The sequence below is a fragment of the Pan troglodytes genome, chromosome 5 (assembly GCF_028858775.2).
Source record: "Pan troglodytes isolate AG18354 chromosome 5, NHGRI_mPanTro3-v2.0_pri, whole genome shotgun sequence".
NCBI classification, from domain to species: Eukaryota; Metazoa; Chordata; class Mammalia; order Primates; family Hominidae; genus Pan; species Pan troglodytes.
Genome location: NC_072403.2, coordinates 163,361,597 through 163,379,990, shown reverse-complemented (window position 1 = coordinate 163,379,990; position 18,394 = coordinate 163,361,597). Strand labels below are relative to the sequence as shown.

The 18,394-nt window shown below is 41.8% G+C and overlaps 1 protein-coding gene across 3 annotated transcripts in view; it reads left to right on the top strand.

Annotated features, from left to right (window-relative positions):
• The window catches only part of RMND1 (required for meiotic nuclear division 1 homolog), a 48,397-nt gene extending 30,003 nt beyond the window's left edge, over positions 1 to 18,394 (top strand). For 2 of the 3 annotated variants that reach the window (XM_001136730.7, XM_009452240.4), the window contains 5 exons: positions 646 to 710; positions 1,930 to 2,006; positions 5,861 to 5,981; positions 17,421 to 17,537; positions 17,990 to 18,394. In XM_001136730.7, the coding sequence (XP_001136730.4) occupies positions 646 to 710; positions 1,930 to 2,006; positions 5,861 to 5,981; positions 17,421 to 17,537; positions 17,990 to 18,022 (413 nt within the window). In that variant the 3' untranslated portion in view covers positions 18,023 to 18,394. The remainder of the gene's footprint in view (positions 1 to 645; positions 711 to 1,929; positions 2,007 to 5,860; positions 5,982 to 17,420; positions 17,538 to 17,989) is intronic. The other variant, XM_016956499.4, reaches the window with a different exon arrangement.

The following is an 18,394-nucleotide window of genomic DNA, read 5'->3' as shown; positions in this document are numbered from 1 at the left end:
CTATGCGATTGTTATTCTTAGATAGTCTCTAATCCAGACAGAGAAGCCCAGCCTTGTGTGACTGGGCACAGGTCCCAGTGTAGAAAAACATACTCTAGTGTTTCATAGGAATGGGACCCAGAGTCACAGTGGCTGTAAGTTTGTTCTGAAAGATCCACATCCCGAATAAAACTATACAAGTTCTTTAAGAATTTCTTTTGCCAGCAGTCTACCTTAGGTGGCTGCTGCAGCGTCCTGTCCATCCCACTCTGAGGGGCTTCGGAGATTTCTGAGGTTTACTGTTAGTCCTGAGGAGTGAAGGGGAGGCCAGGAAAGTCTTAGTTGCGCCCTATCTGCAGAGCTACCCATGGTATCAAGGTGTACCCTACCCTCCTCAGTTTCCAAGATGTAATACTAGAAAATCAAGGGTTCTACTAAATGTAGCTTTGGTCTTCCAATAGGGCATGGAAAGCGATTCAGTTTCCTCTATCCACTTTAATTCTGTCCTTTATGATAATTAACTATTCTTAAATTATATTTTCAAGGCTTTAGTACTTTTTCTTAAACTATTAGTGAAATAGTAGTGAAGATGCTGTGCAATTATGTATTTTATATACATGTGAATATGATGATAAAGAAATGTTCCATTATTAATTTTTTTCCCAGTAAAACTGGCAATTTGGGAAGCATCACTGGATAAATTTATTGAATCTATTCAGTCAATTCCTGAGGTAATTATATCAATTTTATGCTTATTCAAGGATTGATTTTTATATGGAAAAAATATGAATTTCCGAATATAACAATATATAGCTATCCATCAGTATCCATGGGAGATTTGTTCCAAGACCCCACTGGATACCAGAATCTACCAGTGTCCAAATCCCTGATATAAAATGGTATATATTTACATATAACCTATGCATATCCTCATGTATACTTTCAACCATCTCTAGATTACCTAAAATACCTAATATAATGTAAATACTATGTAAATAGTTGTTATACTGTATTATTTAGGAAATAATAACAAGAAAAAACAGTTTGTACATGTTTGGTACAGATGCAACCATTCTTTTTTCTCAAAATATTGTCAATTTGCAGTTGGTTGAATCTGCAGTTGCAGAACTTATAGAGGGCCAATTGTTTAGGAGTACAACAACATTATTATAAACAATAAGAAAACTACAGTAAACTTAAGAACTCCCAGTTACATATAAAATGACAAATTAAGAAACTTCATATTGATTACTTTTTACTTTTTAAAACTTCAAATTGTTTCCTCTGTTGGTGCAGTATTTTTTTTTTAATATTAATATAATTGAAATGGGGTCTGGCCATGTTGCCCAGGCTGGTCTCGAACTCCTGGGCTCAAGCGATCCTCCTGCCTCGGCCTCCCAAAGTTCTAGCATTACAGGCCACGAGCCACCATGCCCATCAGTTGCAGTATTTTTAATGTAACTGAATTAAAGAAAAAAGTGAAATGTTTCTTTCTGAGAATGGAAATTATGACCACTTTTCCTGATTTAAGGAAGTGTTTTGCTAAATTATGAGAAAAATAGTGGTATGAAAAATACATATAAAGTTATATTGAAATTTCAGTATACATTAAAAATCATCATATTGTAATTAACCGTGTCTTTATTGTGAAAGAGTAATCTAATTATACTTCGGAAAGGAGGCCCTGCTTTTCTACTAAGAGATTAGGAATGTATATATCATTCGAAATGCTGATGAGAAGGGAAATGAAAAAAGAGAATATACAATTTCTACCTAATAAAATTATGAAATTTCAAGGTGAGTTAAGACATTAATCTGGGAGACAGCCATCCTAAAAAATATTTACATAGGATCCAAATTATGCCGCTTCAGATTTTGCCCTGTTGACCTAATGCTTATTAGAAAGAGAGATACATGGTTTTTTGGTTTTTCCGATTCCCTCTCAACTAGGCTTTAAAAGCTGGGAAGAAAGTGAAACTATCTCATGAAGAAGTTATGCAGAAAATCGGTGAACTCTTTGCTCTAAGGTAAAAGTTTTCTCTCTAAATAAAATATTTCATATATTTAACAATCTCAAGAAAACATTCCCATAGTTGTGTGGTGAAGAGCAAACATTTACACCTTTATGGGAACTGTAGCTGTTTTCATTTCATTGATTATAAGCAGGGAGAACTCTTACCCATTAGAAGAAGTTGGGCTGTGTTAAGACTGTACTGAAAGAAATCACGCATGTGCAAAAGAGATCACGATTCATCTACATTAAACCCACATTAAGGAGCACAGTAGGTGTTCTTTGAAGGTAGAAAGACATATTCCTGAATTTGGTTAATGGGAATTCTCTGTAAAAATATATCACTGCATCATAATGCTAAATAGACTTAATTGCTACAGAAAAGTTTCTTTGAATCTGAGACACCAAGATGCCACTGGAGAGAAAAACTGCTGCCAGTTAAACTATGACAATACTTTTTTTATCAGAGGATTAAAATTTTACACTTACTGAAATATCTTTTAATCTTAGCTGGATATAAATTATATCACATTCCCTCTTGGGCATATATGAAAAGGAAAGCATAAGAAAATAAATTATTTAACGCAAAGACAAGTAAGTCTCAACTGCCACCTGTCAGACACCATTAATTTTAAGATGCCTCGAGATGTTAAAATGGGAATAACTATGTCTAAAAACTGATGAATCATTTTAAATAAGTATCTGGAAAGGTTTTCAGCTTTTATTATTCTTGTAGTTGTCCCAGGATTTACGGAATGAAACATCCCGGATGTTGGTGTTTTTCTCACAGGCAGCATTGTCCAGTTTATCCCTTCTAGCTTGTGGAATGAGTTACCAGAGCTCACTGCAAATGTTCACCTAAGACTTGTTTTTCCATATTCTCCTTAGATGCTCTGCCTGGAGAGAAGTGATACAGTGTTTCATTGTCTGTGTATCTCTCATAGCTCAGGACCTATAGTTCAGGGTACCAACAAAACTTAAAAACCCATCCATCAGGAGCATCCTGCAGCATATCTGAAGCCTCAAATTCTCTGAGAAGTAGGGTAGAGAGATTCTTCTCTCCTGTTCTCTTGGTCATGCAAGCAGAAATTGATGTAGTGAATTATAATATCCAAACTGAATAGTTAGGACTAAATATACGTAGGTTTGTGAATAGTTTCTATAAAGGCTTACCTTTACTATCCTGTTTCCTTACCTGTACAATAAAAATGCTTATTTGTTAATATAAGGAATGTGATACATCTGTGAAAATAAACATGGCAAATAATATTAGATTAAAAAAACTAAATCTAAATTTATATAGGGTATGATCCCATTTGTGTAAGCAAATAAAAATATTCATGTTTATCTTTATATGCATACACATGTACATGTGTTTGCTTGCACACACATGCATGTATGAATACAGAAAGATCTGGAAGTACACAGCAAAGTGTCTCTACAGGCCTATCCTTGGGGAGAATAAAGGATTTAAGTAGTGTGGGAGCATAAGAGAGCCTACCATTTTTCTGAATCCTTCTCTAGGATATTTTCCTTTTTTTTTTATCGTGAACAGGTATGTATATGTTACTTTTTTTTTTTTTTTTTTTTTTAAAAAAAACAGGGTCTTGCTTGTCACCCAGACTAGAGTGCAGTGGCATGATCATAGCTCACCAAAGCCTTGATCTCCTGGGCTCAGGGATTCCTCCTGTCTCACCCTCCTGGGTAGCTGGGACCACAGGAGTGCTCCACCACACCCAGCTAATTTTAAAAATAATTTGTAGAGACAGGGTCTCAAACCCTTGCTCAAGCAATCCTCCTCCCTAGGCCTCCCAAAGTGCTGGGATTACAGGTGTGAGCCACCACATCAGTTTATGTGTACTTTCATAACTTAGATTTTTATTTAGTTAAACATCTAAGTGTAAGGCCAGGCACGGTGGCTCACACCTGTAATGCCAGCACTTTGGGAGGCTGAGACAGGTGGATTGCTTGAGGCCGGGAGCTCGAGACCAGCCTGGCTAACATGATGAAACCCCATCTCTACCAAAAATACAAAAATTAGCCAGGAATCGTGGTGTGCGCCTGTAATCCCAGCTTCTTGGGAGGCTGAGGCATGAGAATTGGTTGAACCCAGGAGGCGAAGGTTGCAGTGGAGCCAGGATCATGCCACTACACTCCAGCCTGTGCGACAGAGCAAGATTCTGTCTCAAAAAAGAAAAAGGCTGGGCACGGTGGCTCACATCTGTAATCCCAACACTTTGGGAGGCCAAGGCCAGTGGATCATCTGAGGTCAGGAGTTCAAGACCAGCCTGACCAACATGGAGAAACCCCATCTTTACTAAAAATACAAAATTAGCCGGGCGTGGTGGCACATGCCTGTAATCCCAGCTACTCGGGAGGCTGAGGCAGGAGAATTGCTTGAACCCAAGAGGTGGAGGTTGTGGTGAGCCAAGATCGCGCCAATGCACTCCAGCCTGGGCAACAAGAACAAAACTCTGTCTCAGAAAAAAAAGTAAGCACAGACTTCTTATATTAAAATGTAGAAATTGAGAGAGTGTGTATGTGTATGCTTGCTTGTCTAGTGTTTGCATAAACACTGGAAGGATACAGAGGAAACTAGAAGGGATTACTGATAGGGAAAGATACAGATAAGAATAAGAGTAAGATTTATCAATTTTTACCTGTTTATATCTTGATCTGCTCAGGAGGCTGAGGCAGGGAGATCACTTGAGCCCAGGAGTTTGAGGCTGCGGTAAGCTATGATTGTGTCACTGCACTCCAAACTGGGTGACATATGAAGACATTATCTCTAAAAAATTTTTTTAATAAAAAACAAAAAAGTGTGGACATATTAAATTTTTTTTTTTTTTGAGATGGGGTCTCACTATGTTGCCTAGGCTGGAGTACAGTGTCACAGTCTTGGCTCACTGCAGCCTCTGCCTCCGAGGTTCACATGATCCTCCCACCTCAGCCTCCCAAGTAGCTGGGACTACAGGCATACACCACCACACCTGGCTAGTTCTTGTATTTTTTGTAGAGATAGGGTTTCGCTGTGCTGTCCAGGTTGGTGTTGAACTCACAGACTCGAGCAATCTGCCCGCCTTGGCCTTCCAAAGTGCTGGGATTACAGGCATGAACCGCCATGCCTGGCCCTAAAATTTTTAATAAAAAAAGCTTAGGCTGGGCATGGTGGCTCACGCCTGTAATCCCAGCACTTTGGAGGCTGAGGTGGGCAGATCACGTGAGGTCAGGAGTTCGAGACCAGCCTGGCCAACTTGGTAAAACCCTTTACTAAAAATACAAAAAATTAGCCAGGTGTGATGGTAGGCGCCTGTAATTCCAGCTACTTGGGAGGCTGAGGCAGGAGAATCGCTTAAATCTGGGAGGCAGAGGTTGCAGTGAGCTGAGATCATGCCATTGTACTCCAGCCTGGGTGACAAGAGTGACTCTGTCTCAAAAAATAAAAATAAAAATTGAAAACAAAATGAGTTTTTTTCTGTGTACTTCATAAATAATGTTGGTATTAAAGATTGAATTAATTTGGTTCAGAAGTTTGAAACTCATTTGTAAATTTTATTTACATGTTTGTTAGCAGTATTTTGCAAAAGTCAGCATTAACAAATGTTTTCAGCCACATGCAATGCCACATGCCTGTAGTTCCAGCTACATGGGAGGCTGAGGCAGGAGAACAGCTTGAGCCCAGGAGTTCAGTTTGCAGTGAGTTGTGATCACACCACTGCACTCCATCCCGGGTAACATAGCAAGACCCTCTCTCTTACCAAAAAAAAAAAAAAAAAAGTTCTCATAAAGCACTATGTAAATATTAAATACAATAGAAACAATGATTTTTAATTCAAGATAAATAAAAAGTTATAATTTTCCTTTTTAAAGGCACCGTATAAACTTGAGTTCAGACTTCCTGATTACTCCTGATTTCTACTGGGACAGAGAAAACCTGGAAGGACTTTACGATAAAATGTGTCAATTCCTTAGCATTGGCCGAAGAGTTAAGGTACGTATTTTGCACTTTTAATGAGAGAAAAAGACACGTTGTCGCCTATAAGTTGAATATGTTTAACTGCTTGCAGAGAAATATCTTGTTTGACTTCCATTCAAATCTCTTTATATTTCCCCTTCTTGTCCTCTGTACAGTCACTTCAATTTTTTGTGTCAAAGGATCTTCTGATATTAGCTCTACAGACTAGATAAGGTTGGTGAATAAGATGAGAGTTTGGAAGCCTAATGGTCCATCAGGAAGTTCTTGTCAAGTTTCAAGCAAGAGTTCATGACTGCTCCTGATCTGTCATGGTGACAGTGAGAATAGAAATAAATTTAAGAAAGAATCATGTAAGACAAATCAAGTGATGGGTAATGGCAGGCCATGGAGAAGAAAGAATAAAGGATGACTGATGTTTGCCTGGAGGTGACAAGTAGAAAGGTGGAAAAACAATAATGAGAGGTCAGAGAGGGGAGGTGACAGACTAAATCTAAGATATGCTGAGATTAGAGTAGCAACAAGATATCCAATTAGCTCCGTCATGCAGGCATTTAGAAGGGCAGAAGCAAAGTCGGGAAAAGAGACGTGTATTAAGAAATCCCAGCACTTTGGGAGGCTGAGGCGGATGGATCACCTGAGGTTGGGAGTTTGAGACCAGCCTGGCCAACATGGCGAAACCCTGTCTCTACTAAAAATACAAAAATTAGCCAGGCATGGTGGCATGCTCCTATAGTCTGAGCTACTCGAGAGGCTGAGGCAGGAGAATCACTTGAACCCAGGAGGTGGAGGTTGCAGTGAGCCAAGGTCGAGCCACTGCACTCCAGCCTGGATGACAGAGTGAGACTCCGTCTCAAAAAAAAAAAAAAAAAAAAAAAAAAAGCTGTAGTGATGGAGGTAGACCACATGGGGAAAGAGCATAGAAAACAGAAAATTGACATTAGTACAATGTGTGCACATAGTTCTGTGACATTTTGCCACATCTATAGATCCATGCAACCACATGATCAAGACACAAAACTGTGCCAGGTGCGGTGGCTCATGCCTGTAACCCCAGCACTTTGTGAGGCTAGAGGTGGGCAGATCACTTGAGGTCAAGAGTTCGAGACCTGCCTGGCCAATATGGTAAAACGCTGTCTCTACTAAAAATACAAAAATTAGCTGGGTGTGGTGGCGCGTGCCTGTAGTCCCAGCTACTCGGGAGGCTGAGGCAGCAGAATCGCTTGAACCCAGGAAGTGGAGGTTGCAGTGAGCTGAGGTCGTGCCATTGCACTCCAGCCTGGGCGTTGCAGCGAGACTCCATCTCAAAAAAAACAAAAGAAAAAGACACAAAACTGTTTTATCACTTTTCCTCATGCTACCCTGTATAGTCACACTGCCCTCCCCCTACCCGGACTGTCCCTAACCCCTGGCAGTGAGTAATCTCTTCTCCATCTCCATAATTTTGTCATTTTGAGGATGTTATATAGATAGTCATACAGTATGTGACTTTTTTTTTTTTTTTTTTTTTGAGACGGAGTCTTGCTCTGTTGCCCAGGCTGGAGTGCAGTGGCTCAATCTTGGCTCATTGCAAGCTCTGCCTCCCGGGTTCACGCCATTCTCCTGCCTCAGCCTCCTGAGTAGGTGGGACTACAGGCACCCGCCACCAAGCCCAGCTAATTTTTTTTTGTATTTTTAGTAGAGACGGGGTTTCACTGTGTTAGCCAGGATGGTCTCGATCTGTATGTGACTTTTTAACTGGCTTTTTTCACAGAGCATAATGCCCTCAACTTGGATCCATCCAAATTGTTGCTTGTATCAAAGTTCCTGTCTTCCTGTGGTTACTGAAACAATTTTTTGGTATTTCATTTTGATGTTACTTTTTAATATATCTCGTTGCATAGATATTTAGTAGTTGCTCTGGTTATTACATCTTACGTATATAACATTACAATCTACTGATTTCAACATCTTGCAGATTAAATGAAGTATAGAATCTTTATTTCCCTAATGGATGATTGGATGCAGAAAAAAAAAAAGAATTCTTATTTCTTTTATATTCCTTTACCCTTCCGTATTTATAATTTTCTTAACTATTCTTCTGCAGACATAGAAAACTTCATCAGATAATGTTATAATTTTTGCTTCAACCATCAAACATAATTTAGAAAACTAAGAAAAGTCAGTTGTATGTGCCCATGTTTTTATTCTTTCTGTTCTTTTCTCCTTCTGATCTTCTAAGATTTCTTTTACTGTTTTTTTTTTTTAAGAACTTTATTTAGCCATTCTTTTAAGGTAAGTCTAGTGAGACAAATTCTCTTAGTTTGTCTTCATCTGAGAGTGTATTAATTTTCTCTTCATTCTTGAAGGATATTTTCCTAGAAATAGGATTCTAGGTAGACAGTTTTCTTTCTTTCAGCACCTGAAAAATGCCATGCCACTTCCTTCTGACCTCCATGATTTCTGACGGAAATCTGCCATAATTCTATGACATCTACATTTTATCTTTTATTATCATTTCACAAGGTCTTTGAGGCTCTGTTCACTTCTTTTCCAGTATATTTTGTCTCTGTTAAGATTGGGTAATGTCCTTTGTTTCATATTCTAGTTGATTGATTCCTTCCTCTGTTACATTCGTTCTGCTGCCCAACATTGAGTTTATTTCATTTATTGTATTTTTCAGTTCTAAAATTTCCATGTTTTTTTATTTGTATCTTGTTTCTTTGCAGAGACTTCCTGCTTTTTCGTTTGTTTCAAATGTGTTCAGAATTGCTTGTTGAATCATTTTTATGATGGTTGCTCTAACATCATCTAATAATACCTAACCTCAGATACCTCTTGATATTAGTGTCTACTGATTGTCTTTTCTGATTCCCTCCAACTAATTTTAATACCTCCAGTTTCCCTCATTGCCTCAAGTGTTCTGGCTTGATATACAAGGTCCTTCCTATTGTTTCTGTTTTTCAATCATATTTCCTACCAATCCCCACATTCACCTTGTATCACATCAAAAATAAGTGATTAGCCTGGGAAACACAATGAGACCTCATTTCTACTAACCTTTTTTTTTTTAAAAATTAGCCAGGTATAATGGCATGTGCCTGTAGTCTCAGCTACCCTGGGAGGTTGAGGCAGGAGGATTGCTTTAGCCCAGGAGTTTGAGGCTGCAGTGAGCCATGATCACGCCACTACATCCCAGTCTAGGTGACAGAGTGAGACCCTGTCTCAAAAAAATAAAAATAAAAAATACATGATTTATAATTTCAGAAACCTACCATGGCTTATTGAATGCTATGTTCCACTTTAGTGTCTACATTTTTTTCCTCTAAGCTAGACACCGCCCTTTGCAAAACCACATCAAAGCTATCTGCAGTTGTCACTGATCTTGGTACCACCTATTCCTCTGTAGGTGTCTTCCAGCACAGGACAGTAGAGATCATCACCACTGGTCAGGGCAAGAAAACCAAGCTATGTTGCTTTTAGCTGACACAGAAAGATTGATTAGTGATGGTTTAGGAATCAAATTCAGTGGACTCCATCAACACAGTTTTAGATAACAAAGGTGTAATTAGACACCGGTTTGACAGTCCAACTGTCTGGTCAAACATGAAAAGCACTGGACTTTCCTGGGTGTCGACTGTGCACACAGGCTGAAGATCCAGAGGAGGAAAGGGAGGGATACTAAAAGCTTTATACAGTTGAGGTATTTCCTGTGGTTGTGTTAGCTATTGCTGTGTAACAAATTACCCCAAAACTTGGTGGACTGAAACACCACTTACTGGCTGGGCACGGTGGCTCACGCCTGTTACCCCAGCACTTTGGTAGGCCAAGGCAGGCAGGTCACATGAGGCCAGGAGTTCAAGACCAGCCTGGCCAACATGGTGAAACCCCGTAAATTAGTCGGGCATGGTGGCATGCACCGGTAGTCCCAAGTAGCTGACTCTGGAGGCTGAGGCACGAGAATCACTTGAACCCAGGAGGCAGAGGTTGGAGTGAGCTGAGATTGCACCACTGCACTCCAGCCTGGGTGACAGAGTGAGACTGTCTCAAAAAATAAAAAGAAAAAAGAAACACCACTTACTATTTAAGTTTTTGTGGGTCAGGAATCAGTGCAGCTTAGCTGGGTCCTCTGATTCTGTGTTTCTCACAAGGCTGCAGTCATCTCAGAGATTCACTTCCTAGTTCACTCGTGGTTATTGGCTGGATTTGGTTCCTCTCAGGCTATTAGATTGAGGCCTCAGTTCCTCATAAGCTGTTGTCCAGAAGCTTCTCCATAGAGCATCTCACAACATGGCAGTGTGCTTCATCAGAATGAACAAGTAGGGGAGTGATATGGTTTAGATCTGTATCCCTGCCCAAATCTTGTGTCGAATTGTAATGCCCCGTGTTGGAGGTGGGTCCTGGTGGGGGGTGATTGGATCATCAGGGTAGATTTCTCATGAGTGGTTTAGCACCATCCCCTTGGTGCTGTTCTTGTGATAGTGAGTTCTCGTGAGGTTGTTTAAAAGTGTGTAGCACCTGCATCTCCCCTTGTTCGCTCTTCTTCGCTTCTGCCATGTAAGGTACCTGCCCTCCCTTCACCTTCCACCATGATTGTAAGTTTCTGGAGGCTTCCCCAGAAGCCAAGCACATGCCAGCATCATGCTTCCTGTAGAACAGTGCAGAACCATGAGCCAATTAGGCCTCTTTTCTTTATAAATTACCCCGTCTCACGTATTTCTTTATAGCAGTGAGAGACTGGACTAATACAGAGAGCAAGAGAGACTGTCAGGAAGAGAATGCTAGTAAAACAGAAGTCACAGTCTTTTGCAACCTAATCACAGAAGTGATTTTTGCTGTGTTCTCTTTGTTAAAAACAAGTTAGGGCCAGGTGCAGTGGCTCATGCTTATAATCCTAGCCCTTTGGGAGGCTGAGATGGGAGGGTCACTTGAGGCCAGGAGTTCAAGACCAGCCTGGTCAACATAGTGATACCCCCGCCCATCTCTTTAAAAAAAAAAAAAATTAAAAAGCAAGTTATGGCCAGTCGTGGTGGCTCACACCTGTAATCCCAGCACTTCGGGAGGCCGAGGTGAGTGGATCACCTGAGGTCAGGAGTTCAAGGCCAGCGTGGCTAACATGGTGAAACCCTGTCTCTACTAAAAATACAGAAATTAGCTGGGCATGGTGGCAGACGCCTGTAATCCCAGCCACTTGGGAGGCTGAGGCAGGAAAATCGCTTGAACCTAAGGGGGCAGAGGTTGCAGTGAGCCAAGATCAGCCTGGATGAAACAGCAAAACTTCGTCTCAAAAAAAAAAAAAGGCAAGTTATTAGACTGAACCTAAGCTCGAGGGTAGGGGATGACACAAAGGTGAACACCAGGAGGTGGGGAGTCTTTGGGTGGCATCTTAGAAATCTGCCTACCACATTGGTTTTGAAAAAGATGGAGAAAATTCTGGAAACCTACTTTATGACCCCTGACCTACATGATCCTCATACTACCAGTTACTTTAATGGTTGCCAGCTTCAGGCCATCAAAGTTGGTGGAACCATTACTGATCTCATTGTGTTCTGAATTGTCAGCAAGCCAAATGCCGCTGGTCTCAGCTTAGACGAGAACGTTAATGCGAAATTTAATGATCTGATCTTTTACCTGGGTGGCATTTTTTATCTGTCCATCCTCAGTATTCAAGATGGAATTACTGAAGTCAAGTCTGCAACTGAGGATACCCACCTGAGTGAAGAGTACCTTGACAACTAAGTGGTCAGCTGTTTCATGGCTGAGATCAACTGCAGTTATAGAAAGGACACCCGTTGAGAACAAGCAGGCTGCCCAAGCCCCTTCTGCCTCTACTGAATGTACTCTTCATTCTGGTATCGAGGCCAATTTGACATTGAGTCCCTCCATGAAGGGGTTCACATCTATACCTCTGTGCACATGAGCAGCTGGAAGAATCAAAAGCCACCCCAGTCCCTGGCACCCTACACCTGTGGAGAAAGCCATAAGCAATGTCACCCAGACATATCACCAGTCCTTCACGGGTGGCTCTATTTATATCCCCAGGATTTAAAACCTCTTATAGGGCCGGGCGTGGTGGCTCACACCTGTAATCCCAGTACTTTGGGAGGCCAAGGTGGGAGGATCGCTTGAGGCCAGGAGTTCAAGACCAGCCTGGCCAACATGGTGAAACCTGTCTCTACTAAAAATACAAAAATTAGCCGGGCGTGGTGGTGCATGCCTGTGATCCCAGCTACTTGAGGGGCTGAGGCACTAGAATCACTTGAACTTAGGAGGCAAAGGTTCCGATGAGCTGAGATGGCACCACTGCACTCCAGCCTGGGTGACAGAGTGAGACTTATCTCCAAAAAAATAATTAATAAATAAGATAAAGTCTCCTACAGGAAGAACTAGAACTGAATTTATTTACAGGCAGTATGATCTTGTATGTAGAAGACCTGAAAGAATCTACAAAGAAGCTACCAGAATAAGTGAGTTTATCAAGGTCTCAAGATCAATGTATAAAAACGGTTATCTTTCGTTATACTGCAAATACACAATTGGAAAATGAAATTTTAAAACTTCTGTTTATAGTAGCACCCAAAACTTGAATTACTCAGGTTTGAATTGAGTGATTCAACTATTCCAGAATAATATTAATTAATCAATTGGAGTAATCTGAGTAAGTAATTGTTCTTTATTTCATTCCCCAGTCTCACTGTGGGACATCTTTTTTGGTGTTAAGTCTTCTGCATGAGTTATGAAGCATACCTAAAAGGTCTCAAACTACATTTCTCAGAGTTTTTTCTCAGCATCCCGAAGGCAGTTCAGACTCGTTGGATTATGTCAAGGTTATTTAGAAGGGGTTGAGAGTTCACCCTGCCTTAGGCTCAGCATAGTGCTGGCATTATACATAATACAAAAGAAAAGTAAGAATTGGTCCTGCCCTTCAGCCAGCTTTACAGTCTTCTAAGAAAACAGATGGAACAGGCCGGGTGCGGTGGCTCATGCCGGTAATCCCAGCATTTTGGGAGGCCAAGGAGGGCGGATCACAAGGTCAGGAGATCCAGACCATCCTGGCTAACATGGTGAGACCCTGTCTCTACTAAAAATACAAAAAAATTAGCTGGGCGTGGTGGCGGGCGTCTGTAGTCCCAGCTACTCGGGAGGCTGAGGCAGGAGAATGGCATGAACCCGGGAGGGAGAGCTTGCAGTGAGGGGAGATTGTGCCACTGCAGTCCAGCCTGGGTGACAGAGCAAGACTCCGCCTCAAAAAAAAAAATGGAACAAAGAGTAGCGGGGTTTTTTATTCCCCCTCAAAAAGTAGAAGAAAGGGTCTTGAGAAAATAGGGGTGAGTAGGCGTAAGACATGCTAAGAAGTTGAGTACAGAGGTCCAGATGCAGAGAGCAGTTACACAGTGTCACGGGACAGAAACTAGTTGGCAGTGGATCCCTCGCTCCATTTTCTCACGTCAGTATCCCCTGAAGTCCTGTCGTTGAGGCTTCTGTCCCCATGCCACCTACTCCGTGAACACTTGTTCGTTATCATGACTTCTAATCCCACCTTCTCCTGGTGATTTTCAAATGTCTCTCTCATCCCAGTCTCGTCTGCCTTCCAGACTTTTCCAGTTGCCCCTCAATCTCACAGATCTTCCTCATTTACATATCTCATCGCATCCTTTTAAAAATTGTGTGTACCATTTTCCACTAGAATGTAAGCCCCATGAGATCGGAGACCATGATTATTTTCTTGCCTGTTCTTGGCAAAGGCCTCACAGTATGTCCGCAAAAAATATTTGTAGAATTAGTCAATGATTAAGATTTCAAAATGAAACTTTTGAAATTCCCCCCCACCCCAGAAAATGGTAAACCTTTTCAGTTCTCTATTTCAGCTCATGGGAGGACCTTCTAGCCTCACCTATCTAGTCATTCAACCAGAAACTTAAAAGTCATCTGGGTGTCCTTTTTCTCCTTCACCTTCCATATCCAGTCAAACAATGTTTTTAGTTCCCTCTAAGTATCATGGATTCATTAGCAAACATTTATTGAAAGCCTATATGATAGGCCCTAGGCTGGTGAAACAGGGGAATACCATACTGACCCGTCTTCAAGCCCCCAACTATTAATGTTCATCCACACAGCCCCTCATCTTCCTTTCCCACCTGGACTTGTCTGATTCCTTCTTGACTCTCTCAGTTTCCAGACTGGACCTTTTCCCAGTCTCTCTGCACCCTTTGGCTGCAAGACAGACACGTGTCTATTTCACCATTCTGTCTCCTCTCTGCCCAGCGTAGTACAGTAAATGTTAAAACAAGTACTTCCAGATTGAACAAAGGCCTCCCCATTACCTGCAGAATGAAGTTCAGATATTCTAGCATGACATGCTACTTTCCTACTGCTGCTTCACAGAAATTTATCATCTTACTGTTCTGTAGGTCAGAAGTCTGGCATGGCCTAAAGTTAAGATGTTGATTCCTCTTTGGAGACTGCGAGTGGAATCCATTTCCTCACCTTTTCCAGTGACTGGAGGCCACCCATATTCCTTGCTCATGGCCCCTTCCTCCATCTAGCAAAGGCCTGTGGAATCCTCATATTGTATCATTCTGAACTCTTCTGCCCCGCATTTCCACTTTTAAGGACCCTTGTGATTACATTGGGCTTAACCAGATAATCTAGGATTATCTCATCTTAAGGTCAGCTAATTAATAACTTTAATTTCTTATACAATCTTAATTCTCCTTTGCCATATTATATTCACAGGTTCCAAGAATTAGGACATAAATCTCTTTGGGGTGGGGGACATGGTTCTGCCTATACCATATGTAGTACACAGTACCTCTCACAATCTGGTACTAACTTCTTTTTTTCTGAGATAGAGTTCAATGCCGTGGTCTTGGCTCACTGCAACCGCCAACTCCTGGGTTCAAGTGATTCTCCTGCCTCAGCCTCCCAAATAGCTGGGATTACAGGTGCCTGCCACCACACCCAGCTAATTTTTCTATTTTTAGTAGAGACGGGGTTTCGCTATGTTGGCCATGCTGGTCTTAGACTGACCTCAAGTGATCCGCCTGCCTTGGCCTCCCAAAATGCTGAGATTACAGATGGGAGCCACCGCCCCCAGCTGACTTACCTTCTTAACCTCACTTCCAAGCACTTTCTTCTAGGTTGTCCACAATCTAGCTATGCTTGTCTGTGTGCTGTTTCCTATGCTTGACATGCTCCCTTCATCCCCCCATAACCCCACCAGCATCCCACCTTTTCTTCGTGTCCACTGCCTTTTAAAGCCTAATTCACATTTCCTACCTCTGTGAAGCCTCTCCTGGTTTTTTCTTTGCTCCCTTAATCTGCATGCTCGACGCGTACATGCCTCTATACCTAAATAAATAGAAAGCATGCTGTGGTAATAGTGACTTTTTTGTGTGTGTGTGACGGAGTCTCGCTCTGTCGCCCAGGCTGGAGTGCAGTGGCGCGATCTTGGCTCACTGCAAGCTCCACCTCCCGGCTGGGTTCACACTATTCTCCTGCCTCAGCCTCCTGACTGGCTGGGACAACAGGGGCCGCCACAACGCCCGGATAATTTTTTTGTATTTTTAGTAGAGATGGGGTTTTACCCTGTTAACCAGGATGGTCTTGATCTCCTGACCTCATGATCCTCCTGCCTCAGCCTCCCGAAGTGTTGTGATTATAGGCAAGAGCCACTGCCCCCAGCCATAGGGACTCTTGCTTGCACATTTCAGTGTGTTGTCAGATGCTTGCGTTGAGGTTCGAAGCTAAGTTGTTAGACTTAATAATAGACTTTGGGACGTTTAGGAGAGTTGCGGTAATATAAACTAAAGTTAAGGAATAAATTGGATGATGACGAGGTAGTGGAGGAAGAAAACGTTGCCTGTTTTTTGGCCCAAGTTGAAAGAAAATGCAAGAGGCTGAATCAGTAGTCTGAAGAGAGAAGCAAGCTTAAGGATGAACATTAAAGACCAAGATCAAGCAGCCAAATAGAAACAGACATTAAGAAAGGGCAAGAGTAAAGGAAAACAGGGAGGGGAAAGGAAGAGGGAAGAGGCATGCTCTACACATCTGTACAGATTAGAAACTACAGGGTGACCATAACGCCTGGAAATAGGGGCAAATGGTGGAGTGTGGTTCAGTCAGTTAGTCCTGTGGTTCTGTGAGTAAGACAGTTTTTTTTTGGAGACAGGATCTCACTTTGGCACCCAGGCTGGACTGCAGTGGCATGATCTTGGCTCACTGCAGCCTTGACCACCTAAGCTCAAGCAATCCTCCCACCTCATCCCCGCCAAGTAGCTAGGACTACAGGCACACACCACCATGCCTGGCTAATTTTTTTGTAGAGACAGGGTTTCACTGTGTTGCCCAGGCTGGTCTCCAACTCCTGAGCTCAAGTGCACCTCCTGCCTCAGCCTCCCAAAATGCTAGGATTACAGGCATAAGCCACCGAGCCCAGCCTAGTAAGGCAGTTTAATGCTATGTGCAAAAATCGTAACATGGTGCAGTAACACATTCCAATCAACCCCTGAACACGTACCTGTGATTCATCTCTTAATGTTCACTGACCAAACCTGTAACTTCAGCATACCCATGAGACAAACTGTTTTAAAATTTTGCTTTCAGGATTTCCAGTAGCAAGTGATATATAAAGATATTAGGTAGGTATTTAACAGTTATCACATCCAGGCCTGGCACGGTGGCTCACGCCTGTAATCCCAGCACTTTGGGAGGCCGAGGCGGGCGGATCACAAGGTCAGGAGATCGAGACCATCCTGGCTAACATCATCTCTACTAAAAACACAAAAATTAGCCAGGCGTGGTGGCGGGCACCTGTAGTCCCAGCTATTTGGGAGGCTGAGGCAGGAGAATGGCGTGAACCCAGGAGGCAGAGCTTGCAGTGAGCCGAGATCCGCCATTGCACTCCAGCCTGGGCGACAGAGGGAGACTCCATCTCAAACAACAACAACAACAAAAAAAAAAGTTGTCACATCCAAATTTTGAATTCAGGGACTTTTATTTTCTTTGAACCCCCACAGCCAGCTTGTTTGGAGGCATCGGAATGCACAACTGTTGCAGTTCAGTTGAAAGCAATGCCATCTAGTGGTGTGTGTACAGCAGGTCAAATGTTAAGCGTAGATTTTCTAGTAGAAAGTAAATTATCTTTAGGTCTTGCTAAAAAACATTATGTTTCAAGTTTGCCTCTTTTAACTGCTAAAAAGGGCAGCTACTAAAAACTAGGACTCAAAAACCTATTTTTAGTTCTTCCATCAAAATCTTACAAATAGAAGAGCTTCAGTATGCAAAGTATTTCTTGCAGTTAAATTTGTACATTACAAAATGTCTCTGGACGGATTCACAAGAAACTGATAATGTTGGTGGCTGCCTTTGGGGAGAGGACTGAGGAGCAGGATTTTTCACTGTATAGCTATAGAATTTTTATGTGTATGACCGTATTAAATTGTTTAAATACATGTTACTGAAATTTTTCTTACATAGGTCATGAATGAAAAACTTCAGCACTGCATGGAACTAACAGATCTAATGCGGAATCACCTGAATGAGAAGAGGGCACTCCGCTTGGAGTGGATGATTGTCATCCTCATTACCATAGAGGTAAGATGGAAATGCTCTGTACTATCATCAGTTACCATCTTTTCACAAATACAGGGGCTATGCTAATAAGATAGTTTGAGATAGAAAATTATTAGCAGGAAAGAGGCTGACTTTGTTATCATTACTAACTCTATTTGGAAGTTTCAAATTACTATTTGCAAATGCATTAAAAGTAATTCTTGAAAAGGTTCCACTTTTTAAAATTTGAGAGTAGACCTCAAGGTTCTGCTTTTAAAGACAGCATTTGGAAAAAGTTCTAGCTGTAAATTTATAATGTACAGCTCAACATCAAATCAAGCACCCGTACCTCCAATTCATAGGTTGCCACGTGAGAAAGGGCAAACATTTACCTTACTTCAGGAGCATTTCTCATTAATCACAATCTTGGAAGTCATTTTAGTTTGTACCCATAATTTGCCCGTCATGAAATAATTCTCACTTTCTATTCTAAGGTAATGTTTGAGCTGGGACGAGTATTTTTCTGATCAAGTGATAACCAAAGTGTCACTGCAAGAGATATTCAAGTTCTACAATCAATTAAATGTTCGGCCGGGCGCGGTGCGTCATGCCTGTAATCCCAGCACTTCCGGAGGCCAAGAAGGGTGGCTTATTTGAGATCAGGAGCTCAAGACAAGCCTGGCCAACATGGTGAAACCCCATCTCTACTAAAAATACAAAAATTAGCCAGGTGTGTTGGCACACGCCCGTCATCTCAGCTACTCAGGAGGCTGAGGCAGGAGAATCTCTTGAACTTGGGAGGCGGAGGTTGCAGTGAGCTAAGATCACACCACTGCACTCCAGCCAGGGCAACAGTGAGACTCAGTCTCAAAAATAAACAATAAAATAAATATTCACTA